Source organism: Stylophora pistillata, chromosome 3 (assembly GCF_964205215.1).
Source record: "Stylophora pistillata chromosome 3, jaStyPist1.2, whole genome shotgun sequence".
NCBI classification, from domain to species: domain Eukaryota; kingdom Metazoa; phylum Cnidaria; class Anthozoa; order Scleractinia; family Pocilloporidae; genus Stylophora; species Stylophora pistillata.
The window spans coordinates 14737707-14761232 of NC_142521.1; the positions used below are offsets into that span (position 1 = coordinate 14737707).

Sequence of the window (23526 nt, forward strand, 5' to 3'; positions counted from 1 at the left end):
TAGCGACAATTTGACGATTCGATGGCCCGGTAAATATTATGTTCGAGTAAAAATGTGTTAAAAAATATTGTTTAATAGAATATTTTACGTCAAATCGAAGTTTTTTCAGAATTTTCAACATAACGCTGCGCAATTTCTGGCCTTGAAGGCAAGTAAACAACGATCTAAGCATAATGAATTTTACCGCGTGGGCTTTGTACACGTAAGAAATTCGTACGTTTTTCGCTTATAACAGCAAATCAAAAATTGTTTTCAATAAATCTGTCGTCCTGAAATATTTCTTGGCCATTTTAGTCTTGCTTCCTACTGATAGATTCCATGGAACTTGAGATCTCTTCACTCACGGACAAACTCGCATATTCCATTTTGATATATGATCCACATGCCCATTTGCACACATGCGAAAATATTTAGCGCTTTTTATCTTTCATATTGATTTTTGAGTTAAAACGTAATATCTACCTATCGCTTTTTTCGTCCGAAATAAGTTCTTTAATTAGTCTCCTTTCACTGGAGCTTGTTCTTTGGAAAAGATGATTTTTAAAAATTTACTGCGCATTGTGTTTGCTTTCTTGGTTTCTCCAAAATTTTGACTTTTCACAGGCACGTGTTACACGTAAGTGTCAATGGGTTTAATCTCTACTGAATGAATTTTTTACTAAAAATTTTTAATATGTGTAAAGAAATTTTATTGCAAAATTTTCACTTATTGGGAGCTCCGCCTTTAGGCTTAGCTAAATCTATATATTACGTTGGGAGAAGCGGTAGCTTACTTTTCCTTACTTTTTCTCAAAGTTTTCTTTACTAAAAGTGCTCCTGCTTGGCTCAACATAAAGGAAACGACGCACACTTCAATATGGGCGTTTGTTTCGTAATTTTTTTTCACGTTGAGAAGATGCATTTTCTACATTTTGTGATGTACAGTGCGCACTCGATACTTACCTCATAATGTTGTCTAGACTGACGTGTCAAATTAAATCTGTTGATAGATAGCCATGTGCCGAACCTCACTTCTCAACACCTTTCTTGTGAAAATCCTTCATTAAACTTTTGGCCCGCAGAGATGCTACGTGAAGAAAAACTAGACCCCCTCCTGACTTTGCGCTATTCAATAGCGCAAAATCGGTAGGGGTCAAGAAATTCAAAGTCGTATAAAGCTCGTCATGTCAGCTCGTTAGATCCCGGGTCGAGAAGTCCTGGTTCGAGACTTTGCCAAGTCATCGTGACGAGTTTTTGGGCAAGGCGCTTTATTCCCTCAATACCTCTGGGAAAGGGTACCAGCGAACCGTCGGCGAAATTTGACAAATGCTGGGGGTAACTTAAGCGGGACAAAAGCGAGTAATACTTGTCAAATGCTCGTTTCTCTTAGTTTATTTCAAAATTCAGAGAGATGATTATAAAGCAACCGCAAATTGTCAACTAAACCCAGCTTAACGAGTTTGATTGCAAAGTAACTCTTAAAATAACTTATGATAATTCATGTTTTATCCAAAATTATCACGTAGAGATCACTAATGTATCAGCTTAACTGTTTTCGCATTCTAAATAACTATGAAAAACAGTCACAACGCCAACTACAAGTAATCATTATCCAGCGAGATCTCTTTATTAATTAATTACGGCCACAATTAAATAACGAGCAAGGGACCGTTCTTTAGTTTTCACCGTTGTTTTGATTTTTTGTTTTTTTATATATGTTTTTTTTTTTCAATTTCCAACTAACACTTAATTTTTTTACTCACAATCGCATTTTACTGTCTGCCCATAACCAACAAAACAATAAACTTACACTCTACTTATGATTCCTATTGTACTCTAAAAGAGAAAATTCTTACATTTATAATTTCCTTTAAGTCTCCTGCGGACCATGTATTGTTAACCACCAAACAAGAAACATCAGAAATGTTCTCTTTAGTGGAAAGGATAGAATCTCAACTTTTAACAGAAAACTTATACTCAACTGAAATTAATTTTATTTCAACAACGTACATGCTTCGAGTCCTATAGGGCCTTCTCTGGACATGAAAAATGTCCCTCGGGAAAAACAAGTTTGTTTATAGAATGCAACATAGTGATAGTAATAGTAATCAAAGTTTAATGTCTTTACGTGGGGCATGGTTACTCATATTTCCCGAGCCAGAGGCTCATGTATGAAACGCAAGACAACAACCCACCCATACCACCCCAGGGGAGGACATCCATCACACAATAATCTCGTGCGTGGGAAATTAATGTCTCCTACCCCCAACCCTACAGGAGACGGGACCTCCATATATTCGTCCCTATCCGAGAAGACTAGAATATCTAAACCATTTCTGGATGTTATAGAAAGGCAGCATATTCTTCTCAATTATTTTAAGACCCTGAGTGTTGGTCCGGCCGGGGCTCGAAACCCTCGACCTCCCGCACATCAGTCCAGCGCTCTATCCATTGAGCTAACCGGGAGGCGGTAACTTGTGACCCACATCATCAGGAGTAAAGAACCTTCCAGAACCCTTTGAGAATGAGAAAAAAGATTCCACGCATTCTCATTGGCTTATCCTCATGCTCCTGAGGAGACTTTGAAAGAATACTGTCATCGACTTTCCAGCGCAGTGTTAAAGTTTCACGTTCATGTTTTGCTTTCAAACAGCACTACTGAGGCTAAAACTTGTTTCCCAAACAACAGTTTTGATGAAAGTCATTAATTTTCCGATTTTTTTCTTTTTTTTTTCTCTTTTTAATTTTCCACTATGTTTCTTATGTTATACTTATTCATTAACTCTAACACACGCCCAATAAGCTTTCATGTACATATCGGTTGTGCATGTTTGTTTTTTACAATCCATGTGCGCGCGCTGAATTGCATCAGCAAAGGCGCGCGCGAAAATCTGTGTTCAGCCACCTTAATGAACATAATTTTATCAACTTTTATCACTTATGTAAAATTTATACATTTTTTAGTGAATAATCAAGTCATGATCGGCTATTACTAACCTACTAGATCAGCATAATTAATATTATATTATAATTAGACCTCTTACATAGTTTTGAATATTACCCAATATGTTTTTCTTTGTCTATTCATTTTTTGTCCACAAGTTAGTATGGGATTTTTTCAAGCTGGAAGGTGTGGCACTTTGATAAAGTATCTATCCATCTATCCATCTATCCATCTATCTATCTATCTATCTATCTATCTATTTATCTTGTATTAAAAATAGCGAATTAATTAAAAAGCAAGCAACATAAACAAAAACAATATCAATGTGAATGATATAGCATTCAATAATGAGCAACAAAACAACGCACCTATACTATGTTTATAATTCTTCCTTTTACATCATGAAAAGATGAATGATTATAACTCATTTCCTTAAGAGAAGCTTGCAGACCTTGCGTGCTTAACTACCAACAAGATATATACCAGAAATAGCCTACGCAAAGATGGTAGAGATTCCGTTTTGCATACCTGATTTACTTTTTGTTTTCTTAATTTAAACTACTTAGCTATCTCAAGTTCTAAAGAGAGTTTTCTAGACATGAAACATGCTTTTCGTTGAGCAAAAAACGTGTACATGGTTTCGATAGAATAATGCATAACGACATGTAACCTTCGAATTTTGCTTAAGACCTTCTTTTGAAGTTAGGAATCCTCCAGAGCCTTTTGAGAGTAAGAAACAAGATTGCACGTATTTTCACTGCTTTTCCCCCTGTTTCTAAAAATACTCCATGATTTAGTCCTTTTGATCTGCAACAGAAAGTTTACAATTATAACGCATCACAGGGCTTAAAAGACTTAAACGACCAGTTGATTATAAATGAGCCTCGCTGGTCTTTCAATTTAGAGAACTAGCTCAGCTAAAAATGACTTAAAAGGAGTCCTATGCCGCATGGTATGTACAGGACACTAATGTTGAAGCGCTACAAGACTTAACCCGGCTAGAACAAGTACAAGGCGTCCATTAGAAGCACCAATAAAAAATCTTTGAATCATGAGGACATAAGGGAGAAAAATATCTTTACGTTAACGGTTTGTTGGCCTCTTTGAACAATGTTCAACATAAAAAGTGAGTATTGTGCGATTAAAACTAGACCAAACCTTGATGGATTTCTTCGACAACACTGCGTCTGTATCTACTCTTGGTATCTGAAAGAAAAAATGTCGAAATAATTACAAGAAGTTTATCGCAAGGTTATTAATTGAATACTTAAAGTTGAAGGAGTCATTTCCTATAAACCTGTCCAGTGTCGTGCTTCCCTTGAGCTCTCCCATCAATTAACCCCTTTCTCAACAGTTTACTTCACAGCCTAACGAGAAGGACACAATGCACATAGATATATACCTTTGCCGAAAACTTTGTTATTCTCTAAAATTTACCTGCACTGGAATAGATGGCGCAGTTTTTCGTCTCTTTGGTGTTGAATATTGAGATATCCCTGGTTCCCCCTTAGCCTGCAATCAAAATAAAAATAAGAGTTGTTTAGTGGTGGGTTTTTACCAAAGACTAGGATTCTCCCGTCAATACTCTAAATCTTTGCTCCTATATCTCACTCCTAATTGTTGGAACCGGTCTTTTTCTTCTTTTACCAGGGTTATTGGAGTAGTTTGAAAATGCCTCATATTTCACTGTTTGATAACTTGCTATGGGATTTTCTTCTTCCTATATCGAAGCCAGCAGGATTCTAAAAGTAGGCTGGAAATAGATTTTTTTACCGTAAACACGCTGGCACGAAGGAAGAATGGCTTTTAGCCAGAAGCAAACAAAAAACAACAAAAACAACATCAACCATGCGGGTAAATTTACATACGGAGGAGCCGAGAAAAGCGGAGAATAGCAGTGTCCGCGCTGCTTCCAAATCTTCAACCTGTTTTTCTCTTCCTTCTTGGTCAGCCAGCAGAATTTGAAGCTTTTCATTTTCTTCCTTTGTAAAGCTTGTGTCCGCCGACTTCAGGTCCGCAATACGAGCGTTCAGATCAGTATGCACGGTTTTTAAGTTGTAATAGGTAAAGTCATAAAACTTTCTCCTGACGAACTCGTCGCATGTGCAAGCTTGGCTTGTCATTCTTGTTACTTCAGAGTACACTTCCTCCAGTGTTCTGCTCTGTCTTCCAATGAAGTCCAACTTTCCTCGCATGGTTAAGGCGTCTTCTTTCAACTCAGGCATGTTCAAACTGGATTTTATGTCTGAAAGTGTCTTTTGAAGTTTTTCTAAGTTCTCGGAAATTTGGTCAACTTTGCTGGTAAGATCTTCAACCACGACTTGTTCCGTTTCCTTGGGTATATTTCCTATGAACAGGTCGATAGTATTTATATAGTCTTTGATTTCCTGAAAGGAGAATCAAATTTGTACAATCACATCATGTATCCATTTAAAATCTTAACGTGTATTTCATATATTAAGAAGATATTGCTTGAAATGTGCACTTTGCGAGATACAAACTTGGGTAACTCCCCTAAAATATTTCAGGGCTGTTACAGAAATAAATGGAAGACAGCATTGTTAAGTTTAGCAGCAATGGCATTTTAAATTTTGTTTATCATTACCCACTTCTTCCAGAAAATCATTTGAGAATGAATTTGAGAAAACGTTTCATGATTCAGATCTAAAATGATTACGGTGCAGTTTTGCTTCGATCTTTAGTATATTCTTTCAAAAGTTATACCACGATAAGGGGTTGAAATAGTCAGTTGCCCATTTAGTCAATTGTCTACTATAAGTGTAACTATAAATGTAAATAGTTACCTTCAAAGATGTATAAAATTCTTTTGTTTTGGTTTCCCACACAAAAAACGTTGACCTTCCAGTAGTGTCGTTGCCCATTATGATCTAATTCAAGGAAGAAAAACGTGCGCCGTTGATATTGAGAAACCAAAACTAGGCTTCTGAAAACAGTTCAGTAGGTAACGTTCAAATGCTCTCAGTGAATAACGAGCTCACCTGGTTTGCATCGTCTACCTTGATCGTCCCTCTAACTTCAATAGAGATGGTTCTTCTATCATTGATCGGACCTAAGACAAGCCATTTTCAGCCAAAGTAAGTTTATGAATATCCCATTCTGTAATTGTCCAAGAATACATAAATAGCGGATCGTGCATTTTGTACATGTTTGAATTTATCAGAGATAAAAAGTCTTGAAGAGAATGATCGAAAAACCCTATCTGGTATTCGGACGCAAGTACTATGGTTAATCTAAAAGATCCCCCATTTATGTCGAGTGCACTTCGCTGTACACTTTTCCAAAACACCACCAGAGACGAACTAGCCTGCGTACAGACGCTAGATAATTCTCCGAATAGATAGAGATAGATAGATAGATAGATAGATAGATAGATACTGAGATAGATAGATAGACAGATAGATAGATAGATAGATAGATAGACTGGTTTATTAAAATCACATCGCAGTAAAATACTGAATTGCACAATTTTTTTACAAACTACTACTATACAAATATAAAATGTGATGACTTAAAGTTTTATTAAAAGTTCTCTACAGCCGCACCCTTCACGAAAAACGAATTAGCAAAACGCTTTGTCTTGGCTGCTGGTACATTTTACGTTCTTTGGTGCCTTAAATTATAATGAGGGCTAATAAGGGCTATGAATACTAGCGTCTGTGGTTTACCGGTCGATTTCCTGTTCTCTGTGACCAATTATCTAATGCGATTTTTGATTGGTTCTTGAAAAAACCGTTTCTTACGCGAACTCTGCTTGGACAACGACTCGGTGCAGTCTTTTCCGGTTGCAATGTTTTGGTTGGTACAAGTGAGTTTGACAGCGATTACAAGGTGAGAGATTTTATGTGTGAGAATAGATAGAGATGAATTTCTCGTGTGATTTGTCCGAAGAAACTGATCTCAAACCGGAAAATAGGTTCCGTATAAGAGGAAGATGTGAGTCCGAGATAATTCCAGTGTTCGAAAAGCTTTCTAAAACGCCAGTTACGGACTATATCTGCCGACGATGCTTCCAACTTACAAAGAAAGCAGTACGTCTGATTAAAGACATCACTCTGATCGAAGATAGCTTGCGTACAGACGCTAGATGATTCTCCGAATACTAGCCGTAATCCGGCCGAGTCGGCCGAGGGACTCGCGTTGGTCTCCGCGTTAAGTCGCACCGGAGTAGAGACAGATGGGGCGATTTCCACTGCATTTGACTTTTTTGTCGGTGTTTTGGGTTCTTTTGCTCATCTAGCAGCTTCTGCTAACGCTTGTAGGTTTCGAAAGTTAGCTTCGAGGTCATCAAGGTCGTTAATAAGTTGCCTTCTTTTCTTGAGTTTACTAAAACATTTGCGGCAAACATAATCTGTTCGTCTAGCGCGAGGTAGACTTCTCAACTCTGCTAAAATATCAACTCGACCTATCCCGAGAATAAGATATCTTTCTTGGGGTGTTAGATTTTTTTCAGTGCACAGTTTGCAAGTTAAGCTATCGTAATTTTGATCGTGTGCAAGATTTTCAAAGCCGTCTTCGATCAGAGTGATGTCTTTAATCAGACGTACTGCTTTCTTTGTAAGTTGGAAGCATCGTCGGCAGATATAGTCCGTAACTCGCGTTTTAGAAAGCTTTTCGAACAATGGAATTATCTCGGACTCACATCTTCCTCTTATACGGAACCTATTTCCCGGTTTGAGCTCAGTTTCTTCGCACAAATCACACGAGAATTTCATCTCTATCTATTCTCACACATAAAATCTCTCACCTTGTGCTCGCTGTCAAACTCACGTGTACCAAACCAAAACATTGCAACCGGAAAAGACTGCACCGAGTCGTTGTCCAATCAGAGTTCGCGTTAGAAACGGTTTTTTCAAGAACCAATCAAAAATCGCATTAGATATTTGGTCACAGAGAACAGGAAATCGGCCGGTAAACCACAGACGCGAGTATTCGGAGAATTATCTAGCGTCTGTACGCAGGCTAGAGAGGAACGGGCGCTATTTGTATCATTTTGTTAGGTCAAGTGTTTTTAAAATAAGTCCTACAGTCCGCCATCATTTCACGAAAATGAATGCACTGGAAAACTGCTGGATATCCGAAGTTAAATTCAACGAAAATCACCACTTTGAAACACGCACAGTCACGTCGAGGAATCAACGAGTTTTTTGCAATATTTTACCTGGCCTCAAAGTCCCAGCAATACCCTGAGCAATAAATATCAGTCTCAACTAAGTTACGTTTTTATGATGAAAATAGATATTAAATATATAATTAGATTTTTGTGTGCCACTTTTTAGTACTTACAAATACTTTTACAAGGAATTGCCCTGATACATTCTTGCAGTAACTGAACTTTTAGAAAATACTGAACAGTAAGCAATGTTGTACCCACCCAGTAATATGTCAGCCACGTTCTTAAGTTCTATCTTAATCAAGGCCTTTGCGAGCTTTCCAACTGTTGCGTCTCGTCCCTTTCGATGGATCCACCTTGCTAGGACCGCAATACAACATTCTTTGGGGCACCTTTCCTTTTCAATTTGGATTCCTTCAATGGCAGTTTCGTTGAAGCCCAACACTCGTGCTAGGTCTCTCCACTTTACTGGCCCAATCAACTCAGGCAGTCGGTGATCGTGGATAAGATTTTCAGTCATCATAAGAGTCGGGTCGAGCGTGTTATTGTTTTTGGAGAAATCTGATAGTATTACAATGAGCTTATGTTAGAGCCTTAAAACATTTGACCGTTGGCAATTTTTTTTTTTTTTTTTTTTTTTTCATAGACAAGAATATAAAAAAAATACTACTTAAACTAAGCATTGTTAGAACAACGGTTTTGGTTACACATTACAACTTAAATAATTCGATGTTTATTTCATCGTTTCGGCTTGTAACGCAATACAAGAGGAAGCTTGTAAAAGTAGCAAACGACAGCCCCTGAAGGAGTCTATCTGATATAAAATTTACCATTTGTTTTCACTTTAGCATTTCCTGCTTTGTGCAGTAATTTGTTTCGGCGTGAAGTTTGAGAAAATTGAGAATTAATTTCCCCTACTGCTACTATTGACGCATGACGTCACTTCAAAAGCGTATTTGCGTTTTATAAGAAATATAACCAAATATAGAAGTTTCAAAGCGTTTTGAATTGAACCCACCAGAAGGACACTCATCTATCTGATCTGTGTATAGTATTATCACGCTCTCATCACGCTAGAAAACGTGGATACTTTATTCTTTAATGTTGCGGAACACTGATGATCAGCACGTGATATGAAGTTCAATAGGCTTCCGCCTCATACAAGGGACCTTCCCGTTCAAAATGTCACGACGAGTCAAACCGAAACTAATCGAGGAAAATTATGATTCAGTTAACCATCCTCCGCTAGTCGAACCAACAATAACTATAGACCCGAGGATGAGATAGTTTCAAAGTCATAGTCGTTAGGGACGGAAATTTCACTATTTTAGAAACGGCTCTGGCTTTCTTTCATTGACCCTACGACAGCCTGAAACGTTTACTTCAGAAGCAGCCATGTTTTCATACAGTGGACTGACTTAAGAGGCTTCAAGGACGAACTGCCTATCGAACTACCGTGATTTACACCGCGATTTTTGAGTTATCTTTAAGTTACTTAGAGAGAGTTGGATGTGTTTAATGTCACGACCTTCATGTTATCACGGTTAGGTAAATAAATTTTTCTTGATCAAAACAGACAAATATAGAATGCTACTCGTAATAACATCGCATGAAAAGGTCCCCTGCGGTATCATTTCTTGGGTTGAAAATTATTAATTCACTGTGACTTCGAGCAATATCGCTTAAAATAAGTGTCTTAACACTCGTATGTACTAAAAGTAACAAAAAAATACAACACAATGCAATGAATAGAATTTTAGATACCTTACATATTGTCTTTACACAGAGGCTAACCAGTTTCACTGAGATCAAATATATCTCCTCTAATATCATTATACAGAATATAGAACAGAGCAAAAAGAATTCGCACCGGCCTCGGGGGATATCTAGCAGCGTCTAGGTAGCAACACAGAGCATAGAGACATGAACATAAAAAATTTCGTTTCCATACGATAACCTTTTCTAGCAAGTTTATTTACCCGGAAATAACAGTTTATTCCTAACTTGGAACTCGCAAACGAGTTATGGCTGAGTGTAAAACTACTGACCCATTTCTGAAGACTGAATTTGTGGATCACACTGATTTTTCCACTTGTGCTCAGGTTAGTACTCTGTCTTTATGCGTTGAAGTCTTGGCAACGTCGTACAGATAAATATTTGGCGACGAGATTCTTCATGGTATCGAAGGATAACATGAAAGTTTTGAGGTAGACCCCGTAACTGTGGTTCATAGCTTCAATAAGCATCTGTTAAACTAGGTGCAAAGAATATAAAAACAGCAATCAATATTTATAACATCCAACATTAAAGAAAGGTAATCTTTTCTTCGACTAAGTTTCATTTGAACTTGTTATGCTGTTTTCACTCGTAGGTGAAATCAAATGGCTGATTTCCGACTACAAACCTCAATTGCAGATTCTGCAAAAAGATTCCTCCTAAGGTAAACAGCAGCTATATTTCCTCCCTAACTGAAGTAGCGGCAAGGCTTAATATTCCAAACGGTAGGTTGCGCCACTGACACGACTTAGCTGTTTCGTTTTCAGTTTAATAATAATACGCGACTTCGCCAACACCGCCTCAAAATGAATGCTGGGATTTGCCGTGTCAGTACCAGGTCGCTCAAGGGGCAAATTGCCTCGCGGTGCCTCGATATTTATGGTTGTTGTGTAAGATGCAGAGCCAAAAGAGCTTCGAAAATTCTCTTAAAGAAGTGTGTTTGCAAACCTTTTCTCTTTCCATGACGGGCCGATGAGATCTTTGATCTGTGTGGGAATATGAAAAGTGACCGCAGGCATCCCGAAAGGTACAAAATTTGAACGAAAACCTTTTATTTCAAATTTAATGATCACGTCGACCCGTCATGGAAAGAAATATGGCTTCCAAACAGACGAATTTAAAGGAGCTTTTCTGGCTCTACATTTCATAAAACAACAGCAAATATTGAGGCCGCGCGAAACAACATGCCCCTTAAGCGACCTGGTACTGGCTCAGCCAATCCCAGGCGTTCATTCTGACCACAGTCACATTAGTACGATGGCCCAGATACGATAGCCCAGAATACAATGGCCCAGAATACAATGGCCCAGATGCCTCACAGTTCAGTTCTGATTTTTCACAGTTCAGTTCTGATTTTTCACAGTTCAGTTCTGATTTTTTACAGTTCAGTTGTAATTTTTCACAGTTCAGTTGTGATTTTTCACAGTTCAGTTCTGATTTTTCACAGTTCAGTTCTGATTTTTCACAGTTCAGTTCTGATTTTTTAAACAGTTCAGTTGTAATTTTTCACAGTTCAGTTGTGATTTTTCACAGTTCAGTTGTGATTTTTCACAGTTCAGTTGTGATTTTTTAAACAGTTCAGTTGTGATTTTTCACAGTTCAGTTGTGATTTTTCACAGTTCAGTTCTGATTTTTCACAGTTCAGTTCTGATTTTTCACAGTTCAGTTCTAATTTTTCACAGTTCAGTTCTGATTTTTCACAGTTCAGTTCTGATTTTACAGTTCAGTTGTGATTTTTTTACAGTTCAGTTGTGATTTTTCACAGTTCAATTGTGATTTTTCACGGTTCAGTTCTGATTTTTCACAGTTCAGTTCTGATTTTTTAAACAGTTCAGTTGTAATTTTTCACAGTTCAGTTTTGATTTTTCACAGTTCAGTTCTGATTTTTCACAGTTCATTTGTGATTTTTCACAGTTCAGTTCTGATTTTTTAAACAGTTCAGTTGTAATTTTTCACAGTTCAGCTCTGATTTTTCACAGTTCAGTTCTGATTATTCACAGTTCAGTTGTGATTTTTCACAGTTCAGTTCTTATTTTTCACAGTTCAGTTCTGATTTTTCACAGTTAAGTTTTGATTTTTCACAGTTCAGTTCTGATTTTTCGGTTGGACGAATCAGACTGAAACTTAACATACGGGAACTGAGACACGTAAGTTTTTTCCCGCCATTTTGGAAGGCGGTAAAGTTGTTCACTCGTTCGTCTTATAGACCCCTTTCAGGTATGACGTCATGACACGTGACCTCGCGAACTGGAGGACAAGCAATTGTAATCAAATAGCACATGCTTGAAGCTGGAGTGAATTTATATTTGGATTTTTCCCCTTATGGTGAACTTTTGTGCTGTATTTGGTTGCTCAAGCCGTTCTAACAGAGAAAAGGACAAAAGTTATTTTCGATCGAACGCTAAAAAGCGAGCTTTAAGCATCGAACGTAGAGCGACTTGGCTCTCCAGGATCCGAAGAGAAGATCTAGGGGCTGATCCCAGTGAATTTCACAGAGTTTGAAGGGACCATTTTATATCAGGTTTGTATAAACGTACTTTATATCACAATCCACGAGGCATAATGATCGGTTTTGGCGATTTTGAACTTTATTTGCTCAGCTTTCGATTCCACACACTTCAGTTTTATGCCCACGGTTGAAAGCGTTAAGTGTTGTCTTCGTCTGTTTATGTTCCGAATGGCAGTTGTTTTATCTCATTCCCATCTACACTAGGAAAACCGGCAGTTCGAGGTTGTTGTGTGGCAGTGCTTGGCGTTTTAAACGATGGATGCTATAATAAGGCAGACTGTACGGGAGGAAATAAGACTTCAGGGTCAGAACAACAACGAACGCGTTGAATTTGCCTCTACGAGTTCTAATGCAGCGTCCCGTGAAGCAAACCAACGAACAGCAAGCCGACTGTCTGGATTGTTCGACCGCATCAGAGGTCAGTCAAGAGGGAAGAAAAGAAAGACCGATAAAGAATATCGAATCCAAGTTCGCTGGATTCATTACGACGAGCAGGCAGAGAGTTTTGTTCCAGTTCGTCACTGAGAGGAACGGTGGCGGAAACCAGTTCGTTGCTTATACTGCGTCGGAACCTCCCACAGTTGGGGAACTGAAGCAAAAAGCCACTGCTTTGTTTTTCCCTGACGGGAGAAGTGCTTTTGCTGACGCTGTTGACGATATGCTCCTAGATATCTGCGAAACAACCCAAATGGCCATTATTCGATTTCCTGGTGAAGAAACCATTGAAAGCTATTTAAAGGAAAATGGGCTCTATCCATCGACAGCTGATCTCAGATTTAAATCTAAACATAAATATTTAGCTTCTGTCCTGAAAACAGGCGACAGAAGCAATATGACAACTTTGACCAGATTCGAACAAAGATATTGAGCGCATTATAATGGCTCAAATTTGCCAACATGGCGGCTTACTCAATTTCGTAACATCTACAGTTTGGCTCAGTCCTGTGATCTGAGTTTTGATAATCTCAGTTGCCTCTCCATAATTCCATAATTTCTCTTACCTTCTTCCATATCCTTTGCGTTCTGGCAAAGATTTCTGGTGAGAGGGCTTTAGAAAGAAAAGAACACAAAGTGAGACAATAACATAACATCAGAAGGGGGAGAAGATTTATAGGATCCTCTATGATAAGATTCTGCCTGCTAGTTTGAATTTGATGAGACAAACCTGAAGCAGAATGCGATTAGGAACTTAATAAGCAACAATTATGAGCCACTAAGGCCCTTACCGGTTGGTTGTACAAAGTTTCATCTCTTACCAAGGCCAAACCAGGTCTATCTCTCCACTCTAATTCAACCGTTTCGTGATTTTCCGCCACTGAGTTTTTCAAAATTCAGTTACAAATTGCACTAATATTAAGTAACTAACGTGACGAAATGTTACTCCATTGAAATTACCGGCCTCTTTTTATCACTCAGCCCTCTCTCCATTTTCCATTCAGCATTCAGCAGTCCTGACAGAAGCTTTTCAACTTCCTTGAATTGCACCTCATGTTGCGTTTTCCATTTTTGAAATTCTTCAGTCCGATCCGCGTGCTTCTCGCCCGAGAGTTGGTTCTGAGTATAAACCGATTCAATTTTCAAGAAAAGTGCTATTTCTTCTCGCCGGAGGTCCCTAACATAGTCCAAAAGTTGTTAAATACAATTTACGCTATCTTCACTTTGTTGCGCAACTCCGGCAGTCAAGTTGATAAGACCTCAAACATCTTCTGAAAATAGTTGCGATGTTTTTTTGCATGTTTGTAGCAATTTTTCCACGCTTTCATCGTTTGGTGGATCCACTTCCTCATTCAATGAACTGCTTATCGGCTCTATTTTTTCCTTGGAGGCATTTTTAATTCCATTTGCTGTATCAACATTTTCGCAAGCCAGTTGCCCTTCCTTCATTTGGAACCTCAGGTCCTCAAGCTTTGATGAAATGTATCGCTTTAGACTCTCTTGTCTCGCCACAACAACAGTTTCTAAGAATCGTTTGCTTATAGTTGTCTGTCAAAACAATTGAAATAAAACTGTATGAACACTTAAATATATAACATCATTTTCGAGGAAATATCCCAAATCACAGAGTGATTTTTTTCCAAACATTCTAATTGGATTAATGGCATAGGTGAAGAAACTACCTCTTCCAAATTCAAAAGTTTGTCACTGCTGTTGAATGGCTTCACCGTGTATGTATTTCCCTGCGCATCTTCGCAACTATAAGCTAAAGAAATAACAAAAAGCTGAGTGTTAACAAACCTGGACTAATTTGATAAAAATGTTCGTTAAATAAAGATAAGTCTCATATTTGATTAGTAAAGAGTAATTGATGGTGTAAGTATGATTGGAATGTGTCCAATAATGCTATGCAAGTGGCATGATACCATGACAACCAGTTGTTTATCAACTTTTACTCGTGCGTGTGTTTTGACAAGATGGAAGGTGAAATTGACACGGAACAGTTTATGGAAGAAATTAGAAAATACGATTGTTTGTTCAATCGCTTTAGCAAGGAATTCTCTCTTTCTTAAAACTTTCTGCACCAAGAAGCGACGTTTCCCCTTTGATCTGGCAGCGATTCTCCGTTTAAGTAAAGACAACAGAAGCAGAATGTTAACACCTATTAAAAGTTCAGCGTCCTTTGCGTTTATGTTGGTTGACTGGAGTTGTATTGCCGCTGAATGGTAAACCATGGACTCGGTTGTCACAGATTGCCGCGATCGGCTGCGATCGTATGTGTACATGCTATTCGCGATCTTCGGTTGAGTGGTTTCAGCGATCGTGCGATCGTCTGCGATCGTCTGCGATCGATCTTTTGAAAAGAGCTATTCAAGGCTACTAGAAAATAGAAGAATAGAAGAAGCCTGTAAGTATATAAGGGATTAGAACGTAAAATACCTATGGCTCACTTAAAATTTTTCTTTGCATGAAGCCTTTTTGTTAAAAAGCGATTTTAGATCTCTATTACATTTTAAACGCAAGCTAACTCACCTGCTTTTGAAAATTCTTGAAATTGAGCAAATGAATGTTGACTTGCGCCACCTTGACCTTTCTAGCTTATATTTGTATTTCAACTGACTAGCTTTCTCTTTGACCTGTTAAAAATCTCTTGTGTGACTGGCTCAGTTAAAACCTTTAACATAAATATGACTACTATTATTTATTATTTATTTTCACTTGCTTGTTTATTTATTTATTTCATTGTTGTGTGTGTGTGTGTGTGTGTGTGTGTGTGTGTGTGTGTGTGTGTGTGTGTGTGTGTGTGTATGTGTGAGAGAGAGCCTATAAAGTGTCAGTTTAGGTAGCCCGCCTAGAATAGCTTTGCTAACTGCGGGCTACAAAGGCCTTTATTTCTGCAATTTCAAAATAAAGTCAACGTGTCCACGAGAGCACCAGGCAGTCGTGATACATGCCATCTCACCGATTTCAATGAAACTTTGCCAGTTCAAAGGATCTACCCCAAAAACTCAAAATGACAGACCGGTTTCTGTTTTGGTTATTTCAGGGGGGAGATAGACCACCCCCGGTTTTTTTAGGTTTTCACTAAAAAATGGTCTCAAAATAGGTAAAATGTAAGAAGCTCTTACTGCAACCATATTTAACAAATTACTGTGACAGTTTGCAAACATATTGGTACGTCCTTAATAAACGCACGATACAAGTCTCAATCGATTCAGGTTGATTGACGGCTTGTCAGTCAACAGAGGTGAATAAATTAGTGTGTTTTTACACTTTCGATTCACTCAAATATTTGGTAACTTTGGAGTCAAATATCTCCTCTTGCCAAAAGGCTACAACATCAATTTGAACGCCCCTTTCTAGTCCATTATTTCATCTCTGAAAATCATTAAAAAAGTCATTGGGCATTGCCATATTTTTGTCTGGAACGCCTTTTTAAATCTGCGACTGTGAAAGCTTCTCTCAACTACACCTGTCACGCAATTCTAGCTGTAGGCAGTCATTTAGGCAAATAAACCATCATTTTATAGCTCGTTAAACAAGATGATTAATAAAGGAAGCTAGCAACTTTCCAGATTCTTAGTAGAAATTTGAAATTTCACGTTTAAAGAGAAGCATGTAGGCGAAATATTGATGGTAGATTCGTACCGTTTCTCCCTTCTGTCGTTTATTTTGGAGATTTGCTAAAGATAGGTGGCTTTCTTACGGCAAAACATTTATTTGTCTTTAATTTGATTATCTATTATCACAGTTTACAATCAAGAGAGTACAAATAGTAACAATGATAATAATGATAATAATAATATTCAGACAGGGTACGTTCTCACAAAAGTGGTTTTCAGTACGGCCCTGTGAAAAATAAGTTAAAAAAGAAGATAAAAGAACAAATTACAGACAGTTCAAGAGCAAAGATAAAAATATGAGATTGCTACATTACAATGTAGGGATTATTATGAAAAAAGGTAAAAATTAAAAATTAACAAAATACTACGATAAAAACTGCACTTTCTTTTTAAACAATAGAATAGATTTAGTTCCCTGAATTTCTGGATCAAGATTATTGAAATCGTTTGAAGTTGTTATGTACGGGGAGGGGGGGAAGGTCGAAGAAATTTAAAAAGGGCTAGATCCCATATTTTTCCTCAACTGGGGAACAGTGGGAGTAACAGTCGCCCTAACAGAGTATAAAGGAGGGGGTGGGGGGACTAAAGAAAATCAACTGCTAATGATGGGGATCATTAGAACACTACTTGGGTGGGGTCAGGTAATTTTTACTAAGACCAGGAGACCGGATGTAATAGCGCGCGAAGCAGAGCCCCATACCAATGGAATATGGTCAACCTCTTTTCGTCTGGATGTCACTTGACTGACCGAGCGTACGTACGTACGTGCCTTCAGATTGCACGGATAGGGTAGGGAAGACTCTCAAAATGAAAGGAGGGGTGTCTCAGTCGAATCTTGGCAAATGCAAATCTTTTATGTTTTCATTGATATTACGAGCTTGGGAGCTCCTCTTTTAGGCTTGGCTAAATCTATATATTACGGAATTTGAGGACTGCAACTCCAAATGGTCAATATTTCTAAAAAATTTTTCATTATTCTGAAAGATCTTTAAGTAGTGGATAACTAAGTCTGACATAGTATCAGAATGTGAGTACAATATTCCACAGTAACGAAACAATTGAAAGCAAGTATTTTTCTGATTTATATCAAACATGTTTTTTAGATTTATGAAACGTCAAATTTTCCCAAATCCGTGAACTTGTCGAAATAGGTGTATTTAACTTTTACATCCGCGTAAACATCTAGAGGGTAACTGTCTTTATAGGTATACCTATTAATGGAGGTCAAGAAGTAAAAAGTTTGTGGGGCTAATTCAAGATAAATTGGCAAGATTATAGAATACACTCTTTCACCGGACGAGCCAGATAGCTCAAACCCGTAAGTTCGATCAAAACACACGTTCGTTACTTCCAGCGCAAGAGAAAATGTTTGATGATTTCGTCTCAAGAACAAGAGACACCCCGAGTGCAGATCTTTCACAATCGTTGTTGAGGCAAACATTTTGCTCGGGACCTTTACCGCAAATTTTTGTTCATTGTTTGTAGGTTCAGTGGTTTCCTGTTTGGCGCAGGCACAAAGTTTTTTATCCACCGATTTATCTGCACATGACTCAAACTTGCTGTAGGTAGACACCCGTACAAAGCTAGTCAACCACACTTTATCTTTAACTTGAGAATATTGTTTAACAGAAACCTTGAAAACTTCGTCCTCTTTGTATCCGGGTGGGGGGAGCACGTGAATGTACATTGTTGTGCTGATATACTCTCCTTGCGCCCGTTGTACAATATTTGTGAACGATTTTCCCACCAAGCGTTGGCAGTTTCCGTATCCCTGTTTTAAAGTTGACGATAATTGGCTACCATTGTCACCTTAAGGAAGAATGCAAAATAACATTGAAAAGACATCGATAATGACGGCGAATTCTAGTTTGTCAAACCAGGATTTGATTAATTAAAAAAGGGACTTGAACCATGTGTTACCAGCCTAGGAAAAGAAAATATTTGGGTCGCCAAAGAGGATTTAGGCCAGAGACTTTCTGATAGGACAATCAAATGCCCTACCACCTGTCTGTAGAGGACCCGCTGGTGAACTAAGAAATATACTAAGTATATATGTAATGTGCGAAAGTGATGTTATGATGATTTTTCTAATCTTAGACTGCCTGGTAACTTTAGGAGTGTAAACCTTAAATTCAATTCATGGCCTAGTTTAAGATTTGATAATGACTGATAATCGTGAGAAAAATGATTAAAGATTCCTTTATCATTAATAAACACCGATAGGAAATACTTCTCTAAATCTGTAAATCCAGTCATAGTGTTATCCGATACCCTTTCTCTCTTACCTCCCATGTGTTGTTTTTGAATGGCGTCGTTTAAAGTTCCAAGAGCAAATTCTGCCAACCACTTGTGACTGTCTGAGTTATCTTCAACCGAATTATATCTGTCAAAGTCCTCGCGCTTGCACAAGGTTAGCGGCATCAGGCTTAAGTCTGCACATGTGCGATCTGCCGGTAAGACTGCAAATATGCCAGCCTCTGAAGTATTCTGGGACAGCATCTTCTCAGGGTCGTTTAAACTCGTAAGTGCACGGTGCACATCGAGAAATGTAAAGAGACGTCTTTGATTTTCAACTAAGGCAGTCATCCTTTCCTTGCCAAGTATTTTTGCGACATCATCGGGAATAACCATGAAAGAAATAGGGTCAAATACTTCTCTTCTTCCCTCCTCTGTGTTCTGACTGTAGTGAGTGTTTTTATTACCGTGGTCAGAAATTATCATCGTCAGGGTGTCAGGTATCGCCGCCATGTTGATAAAGAATTCTGCTAAATTGGCGTCCATGTTTCTTATCCGTTTACCAGTGTATTCGTGTCCGGTGTTGAAATGCATGAACGAAAGAACTGGTTTCACCCTGGAGTCGTTTTTAATAGCAGTGTACACCATTTGTAGATAATCCATGAAATATTTATTGAAGAACTGTCCATTTAAGCACACTTTTGGAGGATTTTCATAATGGTTTGTTTCATTATACTTTTCCAGTACGGTTCCGGAGAAATGCATCAGGCCAAAGTTATCGATGAATTTCTTCTTAATCCGTTCTTGGAATTCTCTCCACCTGGAAAATATTACAAATTTAATTTTGGCTGTCAAATAATGGTTTCTTTGAAAAAAAGTTACGACCAGTTATCGACTTGTTGTCAACATGTTTGTCACAGGCTCTTTCAGTGTAATAGATCAAAAACTGAAGTACTTCCACGAAGCAGAGGCATTCAAAGAATCAACTTTAAGGACAATTTCATTGTGATAGAGGGCCTACCAAATTTCTTCAAAACCCCATATTCTGAAAGCTTTACCTTTCTATGAATTCTGGGTCCGTGCTGGGTTTTCTTCTTATTTCAAGATCTGTCAAGACCGTTCCCCAAAGGTCAAACAAGCAAAGATCCTCTTGATAAAGGGTCTGATAGCCCCATTTTTTTGAAGGTCCCGTACAGCACCTCTGCGCCTAAAGGAGCCTTACTAGTCTTTGCGGTGTCAGTTAAAACGTTATCATCTAAGATTCAAACAACTTCAATGAGTCTGGTTTGTGCATACACGTTGTGTAAAGGAACTCCTAAAGGATGGGGAAGGAAGGCTGCTTTGGCCAGTTTGAATGTACGACAAACAGTTTTGAAAACAGTTGTATAGATCGCGTTTTATATTCGTACCTTTTATGACTCCTGAGAAAAATGGCCTCAAGTTATCAAATGTCTGTTGACCTACACTCTGGAAGAGTTCAAAGTCCAGGGAAGAGGCCTTGATGCTAGGATCACGTGAAATTTTTCGGAGAACATCCACAGCTCGTGGAAGACTTCTGTAAAAATGCGCTCTGGATATAGAATCCAGAAGGATCACGTTAACATTGATTTTATGTCTGTCTCGGCTATCTTTAAGTTTGTGTAATATCGGGGGAAAGATGAGCACTTGGAGAAGACTTCCACACCTCAAAAAAAGGAAGTCAAACCCGTTTTTCCTGTTTGTTTCCACAGCTTTTTGAACGGTTAAGGCCATTGTTTTCTTCGATAATGGCGTCCATTCAGAAATTTTTCCTATATTTGGATTTATGGAGCCGATTTCAATACGTGAAGATCCACAAACCCTAGCGTCACATGACAGTGTTTGTTCTCCTGACTTTGTAACTTGGAACGAACAGATGTCTGTGTAATTAACCTCGTCGCAGCTTCTATTCTCCACATGTCCTGGGTGTCCATAATACTGATAAGCTTGTTCACAGCCTTCTTTGTCTGAACTATAGATAATGCACAAACCAGATTAATACAATTTAACAATTATTTGCCTTATAGGCAAAACATTCATTTCCTTAGATTTGTAAGATTAACGGGTATGTTATTTTTACTTGGTCATTTCTTACAAACTAATAAAGGGACACGTCACGTTTTCTTAAGAAACTGTGGTGCTCCGTCGGTGGGGTAATACACGATAATATACGATAGTTTGGTTTCATCAGGTGAGTTGAAGATATAAATTGGCTTCCGTAAAGAGTCATAAAGCTGACATTTTGAGCGTTGGCCATTCGTCAGAGCAAAGGGCCCACGCTCCAATCGTCAGCTTTATATAGGTTTTGCGGAAGCCAATTTATCAACTTAGTCAGCAAAACTAAATTGCTTTATATATGTTGAATTAATTTGATGATCTTCTCTCAGTTGGCTTATTAGCTCAATTGGTAGATCGTTGCATTAGTACCGCAGAGGTCAGTGGTTCGAATCCCGTACAGGCCTAAATTTATCCAGGTCTGATTTTCGCTATTACTTAAATTGTGCTCTTTACTGCGAAGATCGTGCACATACGTTTCAATTGCATTTCTTACCAAAAGATATTATATCAAGCCAAATTAACACAGCTTCTTCGCGTTAGGTATGTTGGGAATATATAAGTAACAAAAGTTGTTTTTCTGAATCTTTTAATTTTGAAAGAAGTTCAACTTTGTTTGAGATTTAAACGCATTAAAAAAAACCTCTTTGTATGCTGTGGGGGAGAGGAAACTGTCAAGCAGAAGTTAAAAAAGAGGGAAATAAACGGCCTGATGTTGAAGTAACTTTACCCTTACTTATCAATAAGCTAACTTCTCAGGATCCTTACCTATGTGCCTTGCATTTCATTTCAGGTGGCGACGACGTCTTATTTTTATGTGAATCATTGTGTAAACCCAGATGAGGACAAAGGCTAAGATCTGGACAAAACAAATATCACATAAGTATTGCTGTGTGGCCGGTGACACACTGTGTTCAGAGCGATGCGACTTTACATCATGACCATACCATTTCCACAGAAAAAACACAGACATGAGGCCGAGTTATCATTTGGTATCGGAAATACCATCACAAAGGAAGATTGACAACCTACCATCAGTTCTGTCCTCTTGATAAGGTGACTTTTCCCGTGCTTCCCATCGGTCACGCGTCTTTGTTGCCCTTGCTGATTGGTTCATCGCTTTTGCTACCGTCTCAGTGATTGCTTCTGTTCATTGAACAGCCTTCCGTGTTTTGTAAGGATTATGCAAGTCTGTTTGAGATCTTGTGAAACATATGAAAACTCTTTTGTTAACTTACCCCCACGTTTTTGGAAACTAGGACCGAAATACATCTTTTCAGCTATGATAGCAAACAAAACTGCCACTAGGACAATTGTTAATATCTGTGGAGAAAAAAATTAAAACTCAAAAATTGGTAAAGTTTTTTTTTTTTACAATTTTCAATTTGCCATTTGACGGTTCACGGTCAATCTTTAAGAAAGACGCCTACCTTGTTGTTATTAAGGCTTTTATTTCCCATTAAAGAAAGCAGTTTTGCAAAGATTTGAATAAGAAAATTTTTAATGAAGATTTTAAAAATCAGATTAAAATGTTGGTGTTAAAATTGCTTGTTTCCTTTACACAGATTGCCGCCTCCACAGGTACAGTATTTTGAGAAGCAGTTCTTTATTCTCTGTTTGTAAAACTCGCTGGCCAAGTCTCTTATTGTTGCACAAAACGCTTTGGAGTATCTTTGAAGCTTCTTTTGGCAAATTTAAATTTTGTGAGTCTGTTCACTGACTTCAGATTCACACTAAAATTAGGAAAAGAATTTTTTGTTAAAATGTGTGACATGACAGCTGCAGCTAAGTTACCAGTTGATTCGAGATGGTCTGTAATCTATCAGATTTATCGTGTTTTCTTGCATCCTCAAATACGCGAGTAACATTTTGCGATATTGGAAGTGTTTCCAAGGAAATTACGTTTTGTCAGTTAGCTGTAGATGTGTACGTGTAACAAAGAAACTGTTCATAAACTCTGAATACTTAAGGTGATGGCTTACATACAATTTACTCTCGTGACTTCTCAAAGAGAATTATCTTAGAGATTTTACGCCGACGAAAATCTTGCATTTTTGGTGGTTGACGGCCACTATTTGGCCAATTTGACAGCTGGCGATTAAGCTCGTTTAGGCCATGTTCTCAGTAAAAGCTTACACAGCTGAATTGAATCGTGCACGTAACTTGACCTAAAGAGGTTTGTAAGCGTGTCCAGTTTTTAAAAGCACGAGGCGACTGAGACTATTGTTGATCCTTGAAGTCGGGTTTCATCGTACAGGGACTAGCAAATCCCACACCATATAATTCATTACTCCCCAAATCGTTCCAGATTTTTCAGACTCGATTAACCTCGGCTGTAAATCTTCAGCGTTTGGAATATTCGAGGACAAATCGTGGAGATTAGGAGCACTTCTATCAGCCCAACACATACTAGATTTTCGCGATGTACGAACGACATCCGATCCGTATGACAAGTTCAAATTTAGGGCGTCAAGGACTCTCCAAACGGCTAAACAGCAATAGTTAAATGCTTGGCTACAGTACAGCCAAATTCAAAATCGGGAGAATCGAGGATACTGACGATTGAAAATTTCTAAATGTGTCCCTACAACCTGTATGGATTACTAAAAATGGTATTAATAATCATCTCGGATCTTCTGAATCTTCCGATAAAAAGAAAATAGCCATTGCCCTGCCAATGAAATAGGACCTTACTTACATTTCGGCGCTTAGAATGTCTTAGCATTTCGTTGGTCACCTGCAGGATGCTTTGAAATATTTTAAACTGATTTTATCGCTAATTTTGTAATACACGAGGAAACGTGATTAAATTTAACTGATG

General features: G+C 38.2%; 1 protein-coding gene and 1 pseudogene across 3 annotated transcripts; both read right to left on the reverse strand.

The window, feature by feature from the left end:
* Positions 1 to 1355: 1355 nt before the first annotated feature.
* Positions 1356 to 10616, reverse strand: LOC111324100 (uncharacterized). Of its 2 annotated transcripts, XM_022927597.2 has the most exons (9): positions 10459 to 10616; positions 10103 to 10308; positions 8316 to 8615; positions 5923 to 5993; positions 5728 to 5811; positions 4792 to 5310; positions 4361 to 4435; positions 4082 to 4129; positions 1356 to 3730 (listed from the first exon to the last, which is right to left on the reverse strand). In XM_022927597.2, exons 2-9 carry the CDS (start codon positions 10104 to 10106, stop codon positions 3626 to 3628), a joined length of 1206 nt encoding a protein of 401 aa, XP_022783332.2. In that variant the 5' UTR covers positions 10107 to 10308; positions 10459 to 10616; the 3' UTR covers positions 1356 to 3625. The 2 variants fall into 2 exon arrangements, with proteins under 2 accessions (XP_022783332.2, XP_088608689.1); XM_088752563.1 differs by lacking the exon at positions 5728 to 5811.
* Positions 10617 to 17139: 6523 nt separating this feature from the next.
* Positions 17140 to 23113, reverse strand: LOC148734673 (uncharacterized; annotated as a pseudogene). Its single transcript, XR_015998580.1, has 8 exons — positions 22982 to 23113; positions 21944 to 22028; positions 21738 to 21851; positions 21474 to 21564; positions 20042 to 20622; positions 19691 to 19887; positions 18683 to 19452; positions 17140 to 18206 (listed from the first exon to the last, which is right to left on the reverse strand). The product of XR_015998580.1 is annotated as an uncharacterized LOC148734673 (transcript).
* Between the last annotated feature and the right edge of the window lie 413 nt (positions 23114 to 23526).

Bases quoted from the DNA above. Each gene is read 5' to 3' on its own strand.
- LOC111324100 (XM_022927597.2), bottom strand. The intron at 4,436-4,791 runs GTATGTAAATTT...TTTTGATTGCAG, and splicing joins CCGCTTTTCTCGGCTCCTCC to GCTAAGGGGGAACCAGGGAT. The intron at 4,130-4,360 runs GTAAATTTTAGA...TTTTTCTTTCAG, and splicing joins CGCCATCTATTCCAGTGCAG to ATACCAAGAGTAGATACAGA.